We start from the raw sequence: 17,076 nt of genomic DNA, 5'->3' as shown, positions 1-17,076 counted from the left end.
AATCCTTTGACACAGTTTGGCTTAGCATGTTGTCCAGACTCCGGCAAACCATGAGCCTGACTTTGAATGAAATGCTAAGACAAACCATGGCTTAGCTCACTGCACTTCCACAGCCACAATCTCCTCTCTGGATCTCACACCCTCGGACATTGACATTAAACCATGATTTGAATTAGCAGCACATGCCAGCTGAGCCAATATGTTGCAAGTTTTCTAAAGAACGTATCAAGAAGATCATCATGGGGTATTTGAAAACATATTTTATCACAGTCACTAATGTTTGAGAATGACTTTCTAAGCAAAGAAGATTTGGAACCCAAGGGACAGGAACAAGCTTCTTATTTACAGGCTGTCTTCTCTCAAGCATCTTTGGAAGCATTAGCTAATTATGCACATTGATAAACACTAACAGAATTGGCATGTGATCTAAAACTCTGCTCTCCCTGTACATTGTGGATGGCTTCATTGATTTTGCTAACATAATTGCTAATTTAACTGGTTGAATCCAAAGAATAATGTGATCCTTTGGAAACTTGGCATTAAAAAGCCAAAACCCAATAGAAGCCAAAGAATTTAGCTGCTGTAATCTCATATTCCTTTAAGAAATCCAACTGCTTATTGCATGTTGTTTTCTGGCCTTTGCTTTGCAAACAGACAAGCTCAGTTTTACCATGATGATTAAACATAACAAATAATTTAAAATGCAGTTCATGTCAGCCAATTTCTTTTGAGTAAATATGTCCCTTTGCACCTGCAACCTCAGCTTTATCTCATTTATGCCTTTGATTCTTGTCAATATTTTGCCCTAAAATGTGAGTCACCCTCTTGTGCTCCTTTCCCAAACACAGTGTTGGTAACTTCTCTTATCTTGTTGCAAATCTCTCCATTGCCAAGTTACTGAAACTCGACAGCCTACATTTTTTTTAAATCAATCAGATTCACAGCAGGTTTTTTTAAAAAATAAAAAACAAACAAACAAACACAAAACAAAATGAAAACTCTTACACTACAGAGCTGCAGGAGAAAGGACAAAATCATGGAAAGTGTATAGAAAAGCCCAATTTGTAAAAGGGAAGGATCCCAATATAATGAAGGTGTATGTGTGTACAAGTGAAACTGTATACAGTGGTACCTTGGTTCTCGAACTTAATCCATTCCAGGAGTCCGTTTGACTCCTGAAACCGTTCAAAAACCAAGGTGCAGCTTCCGAATGGCTGCAGGAACTTCTTGCACTCAAGCAGAAGCCGCAGAAGCAGTGTCGGAAGTTCGGCTTCTGAAAAACGTTCATAAACCAGAACACTTACTTTTGGGTTTGTGGCGTTCAGGAGTCAATTTTTTGACAACTAAGCCATTTGGGAACCAAGGTACCACTGTAGTGATCATTAGGAGATCACAGGAGCTCAGTCAAACACATAGTAGTAGGTTTGATGGCTCATGTCTGACTTGGTATAAAGCAGCATCTTCTTTCCAGTGCAAGCAAACCTAGGCCATTCTGGCTGATATCCAACAAAGCTGTTACACAAGCAAATGAACTTTCCCTCCTAATCTGCTCCCAGTGTACTCCGCCTCCTCCTGCAAAAAATATCTGCTTGGGGTTTCCCCCCAGCCCTCCAGGATAGATTGGAAGTGTTGTGAAGGGGTGGGCAGGGGGAGGAGAGAGAGGGAATGTTCCACTGCCAGTAAATTTTAAAATCTATTTCCCCCCCCCCCTTGAGGTTGAAATCCCTCTCCCTCAAAAAATAAAAAATACCACACACACAACAGAACTCTAGGCAATATGCAGCACAAATCTAATCAACAATAAATCATTTCCCTGACAAGCTCAGGAGAACTGGGAAAAGTTGATACTGGCTTCTTTATCCTTCTTTATAGGGAAAAAAGAGAGGAAAAATTCATTATGGAAACAAAGAGTATGACATTCTTTTTGTCACCTCTTGATGATAGCTAACAATGTAATTTGTTGACTGCTACTGGCTTAAGTTAACAGCCAGCCTAGGATAATGAAAATCAGATAATGAAAGTTCAGGGAACACAAAGTTCTTATTTTAATCCCCACCTGAAGCAGGTTTCCATCTGGGGAAATGAATAAATTTCATACGCAGAGGAAAAGTTCAGCAAAATAATTTCTACAAAATATATCTAAGATCTTGGCAGGAAAAAAAATTGATGAGCAGTCAATCAGACTACAAAGCTACAATTTGGAATGCATATTTTGTAATGGTACATATAATCTCCATGGCGTCAGATCTATGGACAGGTTTTCCCATATTTCTCTGGATGCCATCTACATAATATTCCAGAAATAACTGTTTTCTTTAAAGAAACCGTTGACGTATTTTTGCTACTCTTGGACCTTAATGAACAGCCCCCCCCCCCCAATTGATCTAGGAAGCTGGCAATAAACACTGACCTCCCACTCTACATTGAGCAAGTGATATCTGGTTTTACGTCTGATCTCCTTCCCCTCCTATCTTGATATCTAGTCTTCTGAATCTGCTCTGGTATGTTTTACACTTTTCTCTGAGGTTTCCTAAATGGCATTAGTGGCAATTATGGTAAGTAGTCCAATAGCTGAAATTGCAAAGCATTTGGCACCACAGCTTAGCTCTTTGACAAGCTGCTTTATTTTATATGTCTCCATCCAATCTTTCTTTGAATGATTAATTAGGAACTGAGCTATGTTGCAAAAACACTGCCCTATGTATCAGCAAACTCAGCTCGAAATGATATATAAATAAACCTTGTAGCAGGACCTTGTAGCAGGAGCGGAGGAAGGGGGGTGCGGGCCGCCCTGGGTGTCACCACTGAGTACAAAATTGGGCGGCACTCACCACAGGGCCTGCAGCGTGCAGGCTCTGCGCTTCCCAAATGGTTTGCCTACTGCCTCCCCCCCAGCTGTAGGGCGGCTGAGTGGGAGGAGGCAGGCAGACTCCAGAGACCCCGTGGTGCACCCTGCCCCTATGGGCAGCTAGCGCTGCCCCAGGGGCCCGAGTGGCTTCCTCTGCCGTTGCCTTCTAGATTAGGTGGTTTGCTAAATTTGAGCTGCAAGGTATTTCTGAGGTCTTTTGAATGGAGCTTGCTAAAAAACGACGAGGTCAGCATTTCTACCAAGGCAAAACAATAAGCGCTTAAAGCTACATTTGAACCTTAAAGACTGACAGACATGGAGCATAAGGATTTTGTTTTCAGCATACCTCCAGGATTGCATTCTGAATTGATGTCGCTTTCTCTCCAAGGACATGAATCCCCCGCCACAAAACCCTAACAATGTTTTGGTAGACCACAAAAGAAAATTGCACTTCAATTGCACTGTGTGAAACTACATAAGACATTTCCCAAGAGGGATGTGCAGATGAGAACTAAATCAATGTTTTGGTTTCATGTATTACATTATTTAATTTTGCCCTAACATGAAAAAGGTAGTATAATCCCAATTTACATGATAGGAAATGTGTTAAAAGAAGAGATTTTTGCATTTCCAGAAATATGGTCTCTTCAAGAATTGCAATTCAACAAAACATGCCGTATATTTCATGCTAAAGGCACATTCATGAATTAGATTACAAATTGCATGTGTTGTGAAGTGAAATGTTAATTAGCTCTGTTAAATGAGACAGATATTCAGGACGTTTAGGTTTTGTGCTGTACATCCTAGATCTCCAACCTATTTGCATATGTGAGTACAATAGGAAATTTTAGAAAGTATCATTTGCACTGCCACAAAATGGCTGATGTAAAACTACAAGTCCTACCTAGTTTAATTGTACATACACACTTCCCTTGTTCTAGAGAAGACTCTTTTTGGAATTACATGTTTTGTTCTAACACTACGTCTGATTAGCTCCAGAAAAATCTCACAATATCTGGACAATAGTTATAGAGAAGTTATGGCCCCAAAGCCTAGCAGTGAAGATGACACTAAGGAAAGGCTGCCATTCTACCAGCTAAGGAACCAGACTGGATCCATGGCTCTGAGTCTAATGCTGGTGATGAGGAAAGCACTGAACCTGGGAATGGCAGGCAGGTACTAGTGAACCAGATGTCATAGCATCAGGGTTGTCATAACACAGAACTGGAGCCAAGACCCTCACAGACACCTTCCCCTAGGGGAAGGGAACTGTGTGCCTCCTATAGGATCCTACCAGTCGAACAGCTGCAAGTGCACCAGGCAGTGGCGGCCCTTGGCATCTCAAATTGCAGTGGCGCCCTGTGCAACACCAGAATCTGGTGCCCCCATCTCTAACTTTCCATCGTATAGAATAGTTGCAGTGCAAGCTGCGGTATTCCAGAAGCTCTATGCCCAGTGTGAACAAACTGGTCATGCTCCCCTAGATCTGCCTTTGACAACTTACTTGCCATGCTGCTTTGCCCCATAGGCTCCTTTGCAGGATCAGTACTGGGTGATATGAATTCAACCTCAATCCCAGACCCACATTGCAAAGGTTCTGCAGCCAAGGTAGGGACAGGATCTCTGCCTCCTGCACAAAGTGTATTCTATCCTTGCCACCTCAGCAAACTCTCTCTTCTGTCTCTCTGCCATCCCACCCTACAATGTGTACACTTGCTCCCTTTCTATGGGAGCAAAAGGGATTTCATGGACTTGGTGGGCAATGAACCCACATTCAAAAGAAAGAACTTAGACATGACTTCAGTTCAGAAGTAGGGGATTTCCTGTTTCAGCAGAGTATGAAGCTACAAACCATTGAAACCCATAATGCACCTAGCTGGATTTTGAAGTCTTTCCATTTCAGCCACAGAGCTACAATCTGCCTTTCAATCTTGAAGAAATGTAAAACATGTTTTGGTGGTTCAGTTCTACCCAGGAAGGAAAAAGGAATGCTGAACAGAAAAACAACACAAAAATCGCAAATGCATGCACAGGTCTTTTCATGTACATGGTTCCATGTACTGCCTAATAAATAGAGGGAAACATGCACATGAAAAGCCTTGTGGATGCATTTGCAATTTTTGTGTTGTTTTTCTGTGTTGTTTAACATAAACATGTGCCCATGTTAATGTTTTGTTCATATGCAAAATCTATCAGCAAAAACTCATGAATAAGTCAGTTAACTCTTTACAAGACTTTGGACTCCAACCTCTGGTAAATAAACCTAGGAATTTAAAGATCAGGCAGATGCTTCAGTTTTTGTTGCTGCTGCTGACAATGACTATAATTACAAGAAACTTCAAAACAGGCTGAAAACACGATCAGGAATGGGGATTAGCCAGGTGATAATATTACCTAAACATTTCCACTAAAAGGAAACAGAACACACCTCCAGTTTAACCTTCCAGAGCCTGTGAATGTTCCATCTGCCTGATTCAGTCATAGGCGCCGACTCCATGGGGCTTGAGGGGGCCCGAGCCCCCTCAAAAATTCGTTTGGGGGGGCTCCGCCCCCCCAATAATCTCCAGCGCCCCTCCAGCAGAGCGCCATCGCCGCCCCTCCCCCAGCCCAAAATGCACAGGGTCGGGCTGCATGCCTCCTGCCCTCCCTCCCGACCCGAGCAAAAGCTCCACCCAATTTCCTTTGGAGCTGATTAATAGGCGCAGCACGCTCTCCCCTATTCGCTCACGAGGAGGCGGCGCCACTTTATTTGCATATTCATGAGCTTATTTATTATTCATGAGCTTTCCCGGGCCCCCCCAATATTTTTTATAAGTCCGCGTCGCTGGATTCAGTGCCACCCCTGTGGAAGCAACATTATCTGTACAAACTGAACACCAAAGCAGAATGGTGATGTTCAAATTTGGGAGAACAATTGAATTTATTTTCTCCTATCTTCCCACTGGGATGAGACTACGGGAAATATATAAATATATTCTCTGTCATCTGAAGATTTCCCCCATTTAAACTATTTTATTACCATAAATCTCACCCAAGCACAGCTTTATGACAACTTTCTTTTTCTTACATAAATTGTTCATGTTATAGGGCTCATTTGAAAGTGACATCCAAGGTGAAGGTCCTTTCTTATAAGCCCTTTTCATCAGACAAATCCCTTGCTTTTATGGGTGCAGATATGTTCCATGTTCCTTTTCTTTTAATCTTAGTTAACTCCATTTCTCAAAATATTAATAAGAGCAAGTATACACTAGTTTACACTAGTATACAAGTATTTAATGTTGTAGTGCATTTTTTTCAATCCCCGAAGAAAAGCAAATGGAAACTACATCCTAGAAGTCTTGTTTGACCACCTATGGATTGCTATGACAGTGGCCCAAGTTCATTTCTTCCAGTCTCCATTAAATGGCATGTCTGCTCTCTGCTTAAATGTAGATCTGTTAGTATCAAGGGTTTCCTTGATTCCAATGACTCTGTTACAATAAAATGATTTCCCCCCCCCCTAAGTGCTATCACTGAAAACAATGTGGGGATCTTAGATTCAAGCTGGGTTCACTGCTGTTCAATTTATCAACAGAGATGGCAAGTCTCTAGGCCACACTCCAATCTCAAACTGCGTCTTCACTTGATGCTGAGCTTCATGTTAACTTTGAATTCATGGTGAGAATACACTGCTTCTATTTCCACTTTCCAAGCCAGTGTTTGTATATTCACAGTAGTCCACCTTCCCTACATTTTTATTTTTATTTCTCTGGTGTTTCTTTTGAGCTGTGGGAGAATCGCCTGAACAGAAGACATTCATAGGCAAAAAAATATAATTGGGTTGCTGCCCATGTGCAGGAATTAAATAACAACCCAGAAATTGGATGAAACATTAAGACATGCATGATATCATTGCTATCCTATGTTGGGTCATAAAAGACTTGGAACCATTATTTGAAGGATTGCTTTTCCTTATATCACCCTGATGTCTTATAGTTCCATCAGGGACACGGGTGGCGCTGTAACCTAAACCACTGAGCCTCTTGGGTTTGTCAATCGGAAGGTTCACAGTTTGAATTCATGTGACAGGGTAAGTTTCCATTGCTTTGTCCCAGCTTCTGCCAACCTAGCAGTTTGAAAGCACACCAGTGCAAGTAGATAAATAGGTACCGCTGCGACGGGAAGGTAAACAACATTTCTGTGCGTTCTGGCACTCATCACGGTCCTCCGTGCACCAGTAACCGTTTAGTCATGCTGGCCACATGACTTGGAAAGCTGTCAGTGGACAGATGCCAGCTCCCTCGGTCTGAAAATTGAGACGAAAACTGCACCCCATTGTTGCCTTTGACTGGACTTAACAGTCCAGGGGTCCTTTACTTTACTTTACCTTACCTTACAGTCCCACCACATAAGATAGAACCTTTTCTGTGGTGATACATTGGCTGGGAAATTTCTTCCCCAAGATATAGCTGCTGCTGACATTGCTTATTTTTGGGTGCTGCCTAAAATATATATTTTCACCAAGGCTTTTGTAGGGAGCTGTTTAGTTAGTTCAATTATGCATTAATATTTATCCTAATGTCTCTATATAATAAAAAACAAGCCGCCATTGGATGTTTTGGAGTGCCTCAACACAATCCTGGATTTGCATGAAATCAGGGTTGGAGAGAAGGCAAAAGACAAGGCAGCTTGCACAACAGAAGTGGCCATGGCTTGGGAGCAAGAAGGGATGGACAATGAGAGAGGGAAGTGGTTTAAAACAATGGCATAAGTTTAAAAGTCAGTAAAAGAGGGAGCTGAGAGGGAAATGGTGGATTTAAACAAAGTCAGAGGTTTGAGTAAAATACTATGGGATTTTTGATGGCTCTGCATCCTTTATCTCTTACATGAAGTAGCTGGAATGGAAGAGGGAGATTTGAGTACAGCAAATAGAGAAGAACACTGAAAAGGGAAAAAACTGGCTGCTTCAAACAATGGCAGAAATTTGAGTAAAGTGAGGGTGCAGCAACACTGAGAAGAAAATAGGGGGTGTTAAATTTTCTCTTGTGGCTATTTTATATTGCCATTTGTTCTTAAATTCTTCAACTTTATATTGTAAGCTGCCTTGCGGATGCTTGATGGAAAGGTAGGATAGAAATGTTTCTGTCAACAAATATTGTGACAACTGATTCACACAAGGTGAATTATACTGTTGTCAGTGAATCCCTCAGACAAATTATGTATTTTGCTTCCTTGATGCCATGGCAGGTTGGTTTGCACAGGCATAAGTGCACTGTTGTTTAACTGTGCTAAAGATTAATTCTGCCAAAGTGCAAACAGTAAAAGAAGCCAAGCAGTGCAAATTTACTTGAGTGATTGTAAACTATAGTTCTGCCTCCGAGCATTAACAGGGAACAAAGTGGTGAAACATGAAAGTGCCACTTTTTCAGTCATTTTGCAAAGTATAACCTTACTTTAAAGGCTTCAGGTTGCCTTTACACTGGCACAAACAAGCAATTGCTATCAACATGTCATGGTTCTTACCATTGGTTAACATCTGACAAAGGGTATGATTTTAACCTTTCAAAACAGATGTGTTAACTAATACATTAAAATGGTTGTGGAGGCAGGATGCTGCACTTACATCCTGATACTGAGCTGCAGTTGGCAAGTATAGATGTGGGAGACTGTGCATATACTTCTTTATTTGACAGAAACTAGTTTGATTGAAATATTATCAGTTTTGCTTTGCTTCCAAAGGATAATGCATCTTCTGTTAACAACGTCTATTTGTGTGTGAATATTCTGCTAATATATTAAGGCAGATGTAAGAACAGCTTTGCTAACAGGATGGTGCTGAAAATAGAAACCTTACAGAGGACCCCCCTCCTCCATATTACTATCTACAAAGTGGCTTTTGCAACAGAATAACTGGATTACACTTTTGTTCTGACAAACAGCATTTTATTTTCTTCAGAGAGACTAAGCAAATTAGACTGCTGAGCTAGTTGGGTCAGTGTAAGCGCATAAGCATGTGGAGCAAAGAGGAACAGTGTTTCATTTGTGTCAACATGGCTATGCTGAGCAACGAGGAACAGCATAACAGCATAGTTTGCTCAACATAAGCTAACTAAAGAGTGCTTAACAGAAGTTCTGCCAGCTATAAAGGACAGGCAGGAAGTGACAGGCAGAATTTCCAAGCACCTTGGTTCCCCCAAACTAGGTCCTAGAAATATATTTTTAATAGGTAACAAAAATTAGCATGTTTCTGCAGCCCTCAGGACTTTCCACACTGACAGACTTTTAGGATACTTTAGCACAATGTGAAAATGGCCCTTTGGAATGTCTTGCTCAAAACTATGAAGAGGTTTTGCAATAGCAATTAGAAAAGACACAGAGTCAGAATTCCCTCTGGATTTGGATTTCCAGCTGTGCCACTCATTCTCTTCCTTTTCCTGGTCTAGACAAATCCTGTTTCTCTCCCTCACTTCCTCCCACTGGGGGTAGTAAGAGCAACCTACAAAAGAGGGGAACTTTGACATCACTGCCTTCAAAGTGCAGAAACCGAATTCCAAAGTTGAGCAAAGGGAATGCAGGCAACCTCACCAGATAGGAAGGAAAATCCATCCTCACTAGAGCACAGGAAAAATAAAAGATAACAGCTCCCTCTTGCCAGTTTGGAAAGATGCTTCTTCCTTTTGTATCAAGCTATTTAAAGCTTTTGCTTTGTCTCCAGAGCTGAGAACCCCTCGAGTGTCTTCTCTCACTTCTGATGAAACACTTAAAAGTTCAAACAGTATAAGCCACCTGCTGTCACTTTTGGTTAAAGGCAGAAGCGAGGCAGTGGCGGCTTCCAATCATGTATGCCTATCCGTTGCCAAGCCCTCCTCATGTATATACATATATTATGTCTAGTTTTATATTACCTATTTCCTGGCATCTTCTCTAACCTAGAAGGCACACATGTTGTTTCAGCTTGATGCTTTTTTTGTTGATGCAGTATGGAGCATCATTACTTGATAAGAAGAAAGGAAACTTGATGGTCCCTTTTATTGCTGAGCATTTCCCCCCTCTTCAATATCATTTACTTGCTGGTCAGGCTCCATCTTTATGAGGCTGAATGACAACCACTTATTCCTGTTTGCAATGTCAAATATATGTGAGGTTTTCAACCAAAATGTAGATGCTCTCCACCTCCAATGTTTTAAAAATGCTGATGGCTTAATGTTCTTAATGTCAGAAGGAAAATGAAAGTGTTCCCTTGATCTCATGGATAGTATCCTGTCCCTCATTCCTCCCTCAAATACTCACTTGGCCAGAGAATGACCAACAACTCAAAAGGTCATGCAGCTGCCAAATCTCAATGAGACACTTTCCCTAATAAATAGAACAACCTATGAATCTCAGGTCCAGCATCAGGACCTGACATCCTTTGGCAGCTGATAGGGCCTCAGATCTCTAGCAAAACCCAACACTAATGCTTAGACCCTCTCAGTATGTCGGGATTAAGGGATAAACTAGGAAGTAGAACTGAAGAGTAAACCAGAAGTCAGGACTGAAGAGCAACTAAATAATAAAGGAACAATCAAATGCTCAGGAAGATCTTGTTGCTTGGGAAAAACTAATGGGAATAAGAAGGTGCCTCAGGTGCTTCCTGTCCAGGAGGTTCCACTAGTCAGCTTTGGAGGGATCAGTCTTGGGGCAGAGTATACTAAACTACCTTAGGCAGATGCTGCAATGTGAAGTTCAGTAGCCTGCCACGTGGGGCAGCTGCACACAGACCCAAAGGTTAAGCCTGGCAGCTCTTAAAACTGTTAGCAATCATAAGTCATCACTGCCTTTAAAAAGAATCTTATATTTATCATGCTTTAATTTTCACTCTTTCTCAGCAGCCTCAGAAGCCTGTTAGGCAAAAAGCTGGGACAGATAGACAGATGATAGATAGAGTGTGTTCCCACCATACTGCTAGCAAACAGATGAGAGGGGAGCTTCCTTTTAGAGGAGGACATGCTTGGATGAGCTGGTGTGCCTGGGTATGCTATTCCATGCAGCAAGGATAGCCACCTGACTGCACTCTTTCTCTTGCCCTTTACTCAGCCCCTTCTTAGGGGCAAAAGATGCTGCCTTATATGGGGTCAGGCCATTGATATTGACTACAGGGGCTCTTCAAGGACCCAGTCCCACCTGGAAATGCCAGAGATGGAACCAGGGACCTTCTGCATGCAAAGCCCACTCAGCTATGGCCCTTCCCTATAAATGTGGGAGCAGACCTTCAAACCTGTGCTTCAGGGTGTTCATGTTTCAGCCTAGAGACAAACAGCAAATATCCATAACATGAATCCACACCACTACAGTCGTACCATGGGTCCTGAATGCCTTGGTACTCGGACATTTTGGCTCCCGAACGCCGCAAACCCAGAAGTGAGTGTTCCAGTTTGTGAACGTTCTTTGGAACCCTAACATCTGATGGGGCTTCTGTGGCTTCCAATTGGCTGCAGGAGCTTTCTGAAGCAAATCAGAAGCCGCGCTTTGGTTTCCGAATGTTTTGGAAGTCGAACGGACTTCCGGAACGGATTTCGTTTGACTTCCAAGGTACGACTGTATTCACAAGTATGTTTATATTTACAGATAGGTTAGTACATTTGGGTTAACATCAATCACAATTCAAGTAAAAACATTGATAAGAAACAATGTATCTAAAATTTCTTTCAATTGCTCACAGAAGATGAAGCATACAACAGTTTTACCTTCTCTCTAAACTACTCTGCACCAATTACTATGTAAAGCCTGTTATTGCCAGTTCTGTGACTGAGCTATCATGTCAGAAGTACACATTGTAAACATATATGCACTGCATGGTTGTGACAATTCATGTAAAGTGGTGGAATCCTGCCAGCTATGAATGGATAAACCCCATTTATTTCTCTGAGATTTATGCTTGAATAAGCAGATGGTACATTGCCGCCTAAAGTTACAGAACCCAATTTTTGCTAGAATAGAAGATGATAGGGATCATTATCTTTTGCATCAATCAAATAGGTGCTATTTACCATGTTTCCAATAGAGAGAATTTTTCACAAGCCTTCTGCTTATAAATATACATCCATCTTTGACTTGAGTCATGCTATGCACCTGAATAGTCCCGCACCTTCCATTTACTTTTAGCCCGCCTACCCCTGGTGCTGAAATGAGCTCATCAACCAAACTACTCACCTTTACTTTTCACCTTGGGAAATCTTGAGACTTTTTTTCAGGGGTGGGGATGGAAGGAGGGGGGAAAGAGTCAGGCACCATCATGAAGATAACATCTAAGAACAGCACTCAAAGGTGCTGCTCTTTAAACCCAGTATTCATACCTCAGAGACATTGATCCTCCCCTCTTGAAACGAACACGTTGTGGGATCATGAGTGCAGAGGTTTCGATATTTACACCAGTGGCAACGAAAAGCACTGTTCACACAAGACAGGCACCTGCCAAGAAAGGAATAAAGGACCTCTAGGTTTCAGTCTGGGCAAATGTGTTTAATATTGACAAATGTATAATTATTGTGTTTTTATTATTACCGAAGAGCCAGTTAATGATACTATTGACATATCAACAAAATTTATGGATGATAGAAAGCTCATTTACACATTTGGTTAACATAATTAACCCTTAAATATGATTTACTAGGTGAATATTTATTACGGTACATTCTTGTGTCCATGATATTGCCGGTTTTGTGCCTTTTTCATTTTTAATGTCAGCCTTGACTGCCAAATGTCTTTCTTCCTTGCTTCTAGCAAGTGTCAAAATTTAAAATCAACAGATGGGCAGTGGGATTGCAGAATAATGTGAAATTATCTAAATAAAACTTAAGAATTAAGAAAAATTAATGTTTCTGCACTGCAGGCCTATGCTGACAGCCCTATGCCAATGATAGGATGCAATAGTAATACAGTGGTAGCTCAGTTTAAGAACAGCCCTGTTTACGAAGAATTAGGTTTACGAACTCCGTAAAACCGGAAGTAGTGTCCCAGCTTGCAAACTTTACCTCGGCCTAAGAACGGAATATGAACAGTGGAAGGGCACTGGCAGTGGGAGGCGTCATTAGGGAAAGCGACCCTCAGTTTAAGAACTGTTTCGGTTTAACAACGGACTTCTGGAACAGATTAAGTTTGTAAAGCGCGGAACCACTGTTCTTAGCGTTTATATTGCACTTTCTAAGTGTTCTAAGTGCTTCACATACATAATCTCAATAAACATTACAACAACCCAGTAAGGTAGGTTAGTGTTATTATCTCCATACTGCAGTGCAGGACTGAGTCAGAGGGACTAGCGACTTGCCTAAGGCATCCTAGTGTGTTCAACCTCTGATCCATGACTACTGGTTTTGTATGGTAAATTGCAATTTCAAGGCTAGCCTTCATGTGATAGCTACCGTCGCATGTAGAAAAAGAAAAACCACGCCAAAATAATTTGAGTCAAATTATTTTTGGCCCACGACAACTATCTTCCCTTCCCTTAACTTTGAAGAGCTTAGGTTTGCATAACTCAACTGGGCAATGCAAAATTAAGAGTGGTCAATTTCACTGTTTGTGTACTGAGGGTTTTTCTCTGCGGTTGTAGTATCAGAGCTGAAAGTTTACAATGTGGCCAAATGGTTTGGAATACAATTAAGTAGTCACACAGAGGGAAAAAATATTTCTCTCCCAGGTCTCTGCTGGTGGCAGATTGGTATAAATGTGCCTTCTGTCTTGAGAGTTACAGGTTTCATGTAGCTCCAGATGGGCATTGTGCTGGCAAGCCACTTACCTGGAAAGTTTCTGTCTATAACTGGTATGTGACAGTACGAGCAATAGTTTAATGCCATCTAGTGGGTCAGCTAGAGCTCAAGCAAAGACAGCTATGATTGCTTCAGAATCTGCCCAGGGCTTTGGTTAGCCTCTGCAATGCATGCAATTTTTCTTTGCCTGTCACTGAGATGGTGTTTTTATCCAATTTTTGCCTTGGGATATTTTGAGAGCAGCTGCTCCCAAAGGGACAAACTTCTAAACAGCATTTGAATCATGAGCATTTCTGCTTCTAGCACACAGAAGAGCCATTTCTTCTATTTCTAATAATAAACAACGTGGGAGAAAAGGGAGAAGTTTATATTTTCAGAGGCCAACAGCATCTGTGTGGTGTAAGAGTTCAATTCCTCATGCTAATTTCCCCATTTCATGGCACTGAATCCTTTGCTTCTGTTTTCCCATAGCAAGCAATGGCAATGGAACAGACAATCAGAGGTTGTTTCTTTTAGGCCAGTATGGACAGGCAGATATTTTTAATGTTAGCATGATCTATTAGTCTCTCTGTTACCACTGAGAAAACTAATCTAATCTAAAAAGCTAATATGAGTTATGAGGAATTTCACCACCTCACAAACAGAAGATACTTCAATGCCAAACTAGAGAGTGTGGGCAGCTCCCTCCACCCCACCCCTTACTGTGCTAAAACACACATTAACCATCTTCTTCCATCTTATATTCTCAATTGTAATTGCCTTTTGATTCCTCTGTAATGACCTTAATAGCTAAGGAAGCTTATTCTAATCATACAAATGCAAATCTGAGTGGGGTAGGAATATTAAGCAGTATGAGCATATTTAATTACTCATTTATTTGACCCATTTCTCTCCCCCTTTCTCAGATTGGCATGGATCTGTGTGGCGCCTGCTTTTCAGCTCCCATTTCCAGGATCGAAATGCAGCTTTCTTCACTTAGCATATCAGTACTAAGATGAAGGGTTGGCTATTCCCATTGTCAAACATGAACATGCCTGTTTCCAGTGCCAGCAGCTCCATTAGGGCAAATGGGGCTCTGCCTCACTAACCTCATTGTGTTGTCAGCCATCCCTTACTTGCCTGCCTTCTCACTTACAACCACTGGCTGTCAGCTTCCTTTTCCTTAGTCTCAGTGATGCCCTAGGAGAATGGGGGCAAAACTCTGCTTGCCATTGGCTCTTTCTCTACCTGCTGTTGGCCTCTTTGCCGGCCGCTGGACCAGTTTGGAATTTCAGTTTGGATTTCCCCCCTCATGACTCCCACCACTCTCCCAGTTTAGGACAGCTATTGTTTCATAGAATTCCTGCTTCCCTGCCAGCTTGACCACTTTCTCAACTCTTAGTTATGCTAAGTTTATGGAATCACTTTGGACGCCAGGATGACAAGCCTAGCTTGCTCGAATATCACTGGTGAGCAGTCATTCTGATGAACCGCTCACCTCTTTTGGGGAGAGATGGATTAACATCAAGCTTGTGGGTTTCAGTAATTAAGGAAAGCAAGACTTGGGTTCAGGATCTTCAAAACCAACAGCTAGTATATAAGGGCTTAACGTGAGACGTATCAATAGTTGCACAAGCACAATACCACAAAATTTGATTTATTGGTTTTATTTATTTTGTCTGTTTATAGAACCCCCTCCCTCACAAAAATGCTTGAGGCAGCTTATAATGATTTACACCTTCATGCTATGAGAATGTTATATTGGCCTGTCATTAGTATCTAATCATTTCTATACTTCCATTAGTGACAAGATAATCAAGTTGTGCTTATAATATATGGGTGCAACTAAAAATAAATAAATAGTTTTCCTGACACACTTGAGAAATAATTGTTCTGCCTAGTGTAGATGGTGGTGGATATTGTTGCCAGGGCACCTTTATCCATCTTATCTTGGTCTTCAAGTCTAATGTTTGACACAGGCTGCAATCTTATACTCACCTACCTAGGTGTAAGCCCCACAGAACCCAATGGGGCTTGTTTCTGAATAGATACGGATATAGGTCTCCACAGACAGAGACTTTTCCTGTGCTGAGAAACCTTTATAGTACAGATCTAGAATTATTGCTAAAGCCTTCAGGTTCTGATAGACAAGGAAGAACAAGAAAGGGTGTCTTACAGCTGGTGGGCACTGCAGTTGTAGAACTTGAACTCTGTGCTGACAAACATCTTTCCTGTCTCTCTCGATTTCAGAAGCAGCTCTATCCCAAACCAATCTGGAGAAAGAAAGAGTAGATAATTGAAACATAATGATATAATATTTCAGATTCCTCATATATCATTCAGTACCTTTGGGGCATCTTTCCTCCATCTTCCTGGACTTGAGTTGCAAGCAAGTTTGCTTCCCCACAACTCCAGTGAGATCCTTGCAACTTTTTCTTTCTAACTTGGATGTGGCAAACATAATTCAGAGCTTCAAAGCCAAACAGAAGGCTTTTATCTTCAGCTGTGACAGTGTGCAGTGACCTGCCTCCTGCTCTAAAAGGATACTGGGTCACATCCCACTGGTGCTTTAGCACTGGATCCCTAATGCCTTGCAGATACTGGTAAATGGCACTCTTCTGAACTATAAAACCTTAAAACGACTGAACTGTGCATACCTAAGAAACCACTTCTTCTCTTGTGTCCTGTCACCATCTCTCAAGGCCTGATACTCACATGGGGAAGGGCTGTGGCTCAGTGGTAGAGCATCTGTGTTGCATGCAGTGGGTCTAGGTTTAACCCCTGGCATTTCCAGAAAGGACTGGGGATGTGTTGGTTTTTTTGTCTGAAACCCTGGAGTGCCACCGATAGTCAGTGGGGACAATACTGAACTAGATGGACCAATGATCTGACTTGGTATAAGGCAGCCTTCCTATCCACTAGGGCTATGTGAGAAGCAGAGGGCCATAAGAATACTAGGCTGCACCTTTTCTACATGATAACTCAGTTTCCCCAGGATAATGCTGACAAGACAGGTTGCACTGCTGCATGGTCCAGTGGCTTCTCATGTTATCCCAATGGTGTAAGAAGTGCCATTGATGCTGAAACTCCCACAACATTGGGATAACACAAATACCGTGCCTAAGATTGACAGGTCATGCTTTCCTGATTATTTCACCAATGTTCCAGGTACTTAGTAGAAGGATATGAACAAAGGTGTGCATAATGCTTCCAATACTTTATGGAAATGTATTCCTCTGATGGCTCCAAAGTCAGCATTAAAGGGGGAGGAGATGAAATCATCAGAAAAATGAATATGCTAGTTGAATTGCAACAGGAGTTTGTGCTGAGCCCTGTTCAGAACTTTCAGGGCTGCCTGGATTTATGTGCATATTCATTAAGTGTTTTCTGCATATAAAACAGATTAGAAGAAAGTATGGATATTTGGAAATCAGCCAATGAGAAAACAAGTTTGAAACAATGAGCTGTTTGGTAACTGTGTATGTCAGAGAGAGTTTGACAGCCATGGCATTAGCAAAGCAACAG

The 17,076-nt window shown here is 41.6% G+C and overlaps 1 protein-coding gene across 2 annotated transcripts in view; it reads right to left on the bottom strand.

Moving 5' to 3' along the window:
- PLXNA2 (plexin A2) overlaps positions 1–17,076 on the bottom strand; it is a 412,046-nt gene that overhangs the window by 139,085 nt on the left and 255,885 nt on the right. For both annotated transcript variants that reach the window (XM_081195162.1, XM_081195163.1), the window contains exons 8-9: positions 15,728–15,824; positions 12,163–12,277 (exon numbers count right to left, since the gene is read on the bottom strand). In XM_081195162.1, coding sequence (XP_081051288.1) covers positions 12,163–12,277; positions 15,728–15,824 — 212 coding nt within the window. The remainder of the gene's footprint in view (positions 1–12,162; positions 12,278–15,727; positions 15,825–17,076) is intronic.

This window comes from Podarcis bocagei (genome assembly GCF_964188305.1).
Source record: "Podarcis bocagei genome assembly, chromosome: 5".
In the NCBI taxonomy this organism is placed as follows: Eukaryota; Metazoa; Chordata; class Lepidosauria; order Squamata; family Lacertidae; genus Podarcis; species Podarcis bocagei.
This window is presented reverse-complemented; position numbering and strand designations above follow the sequence as displayed.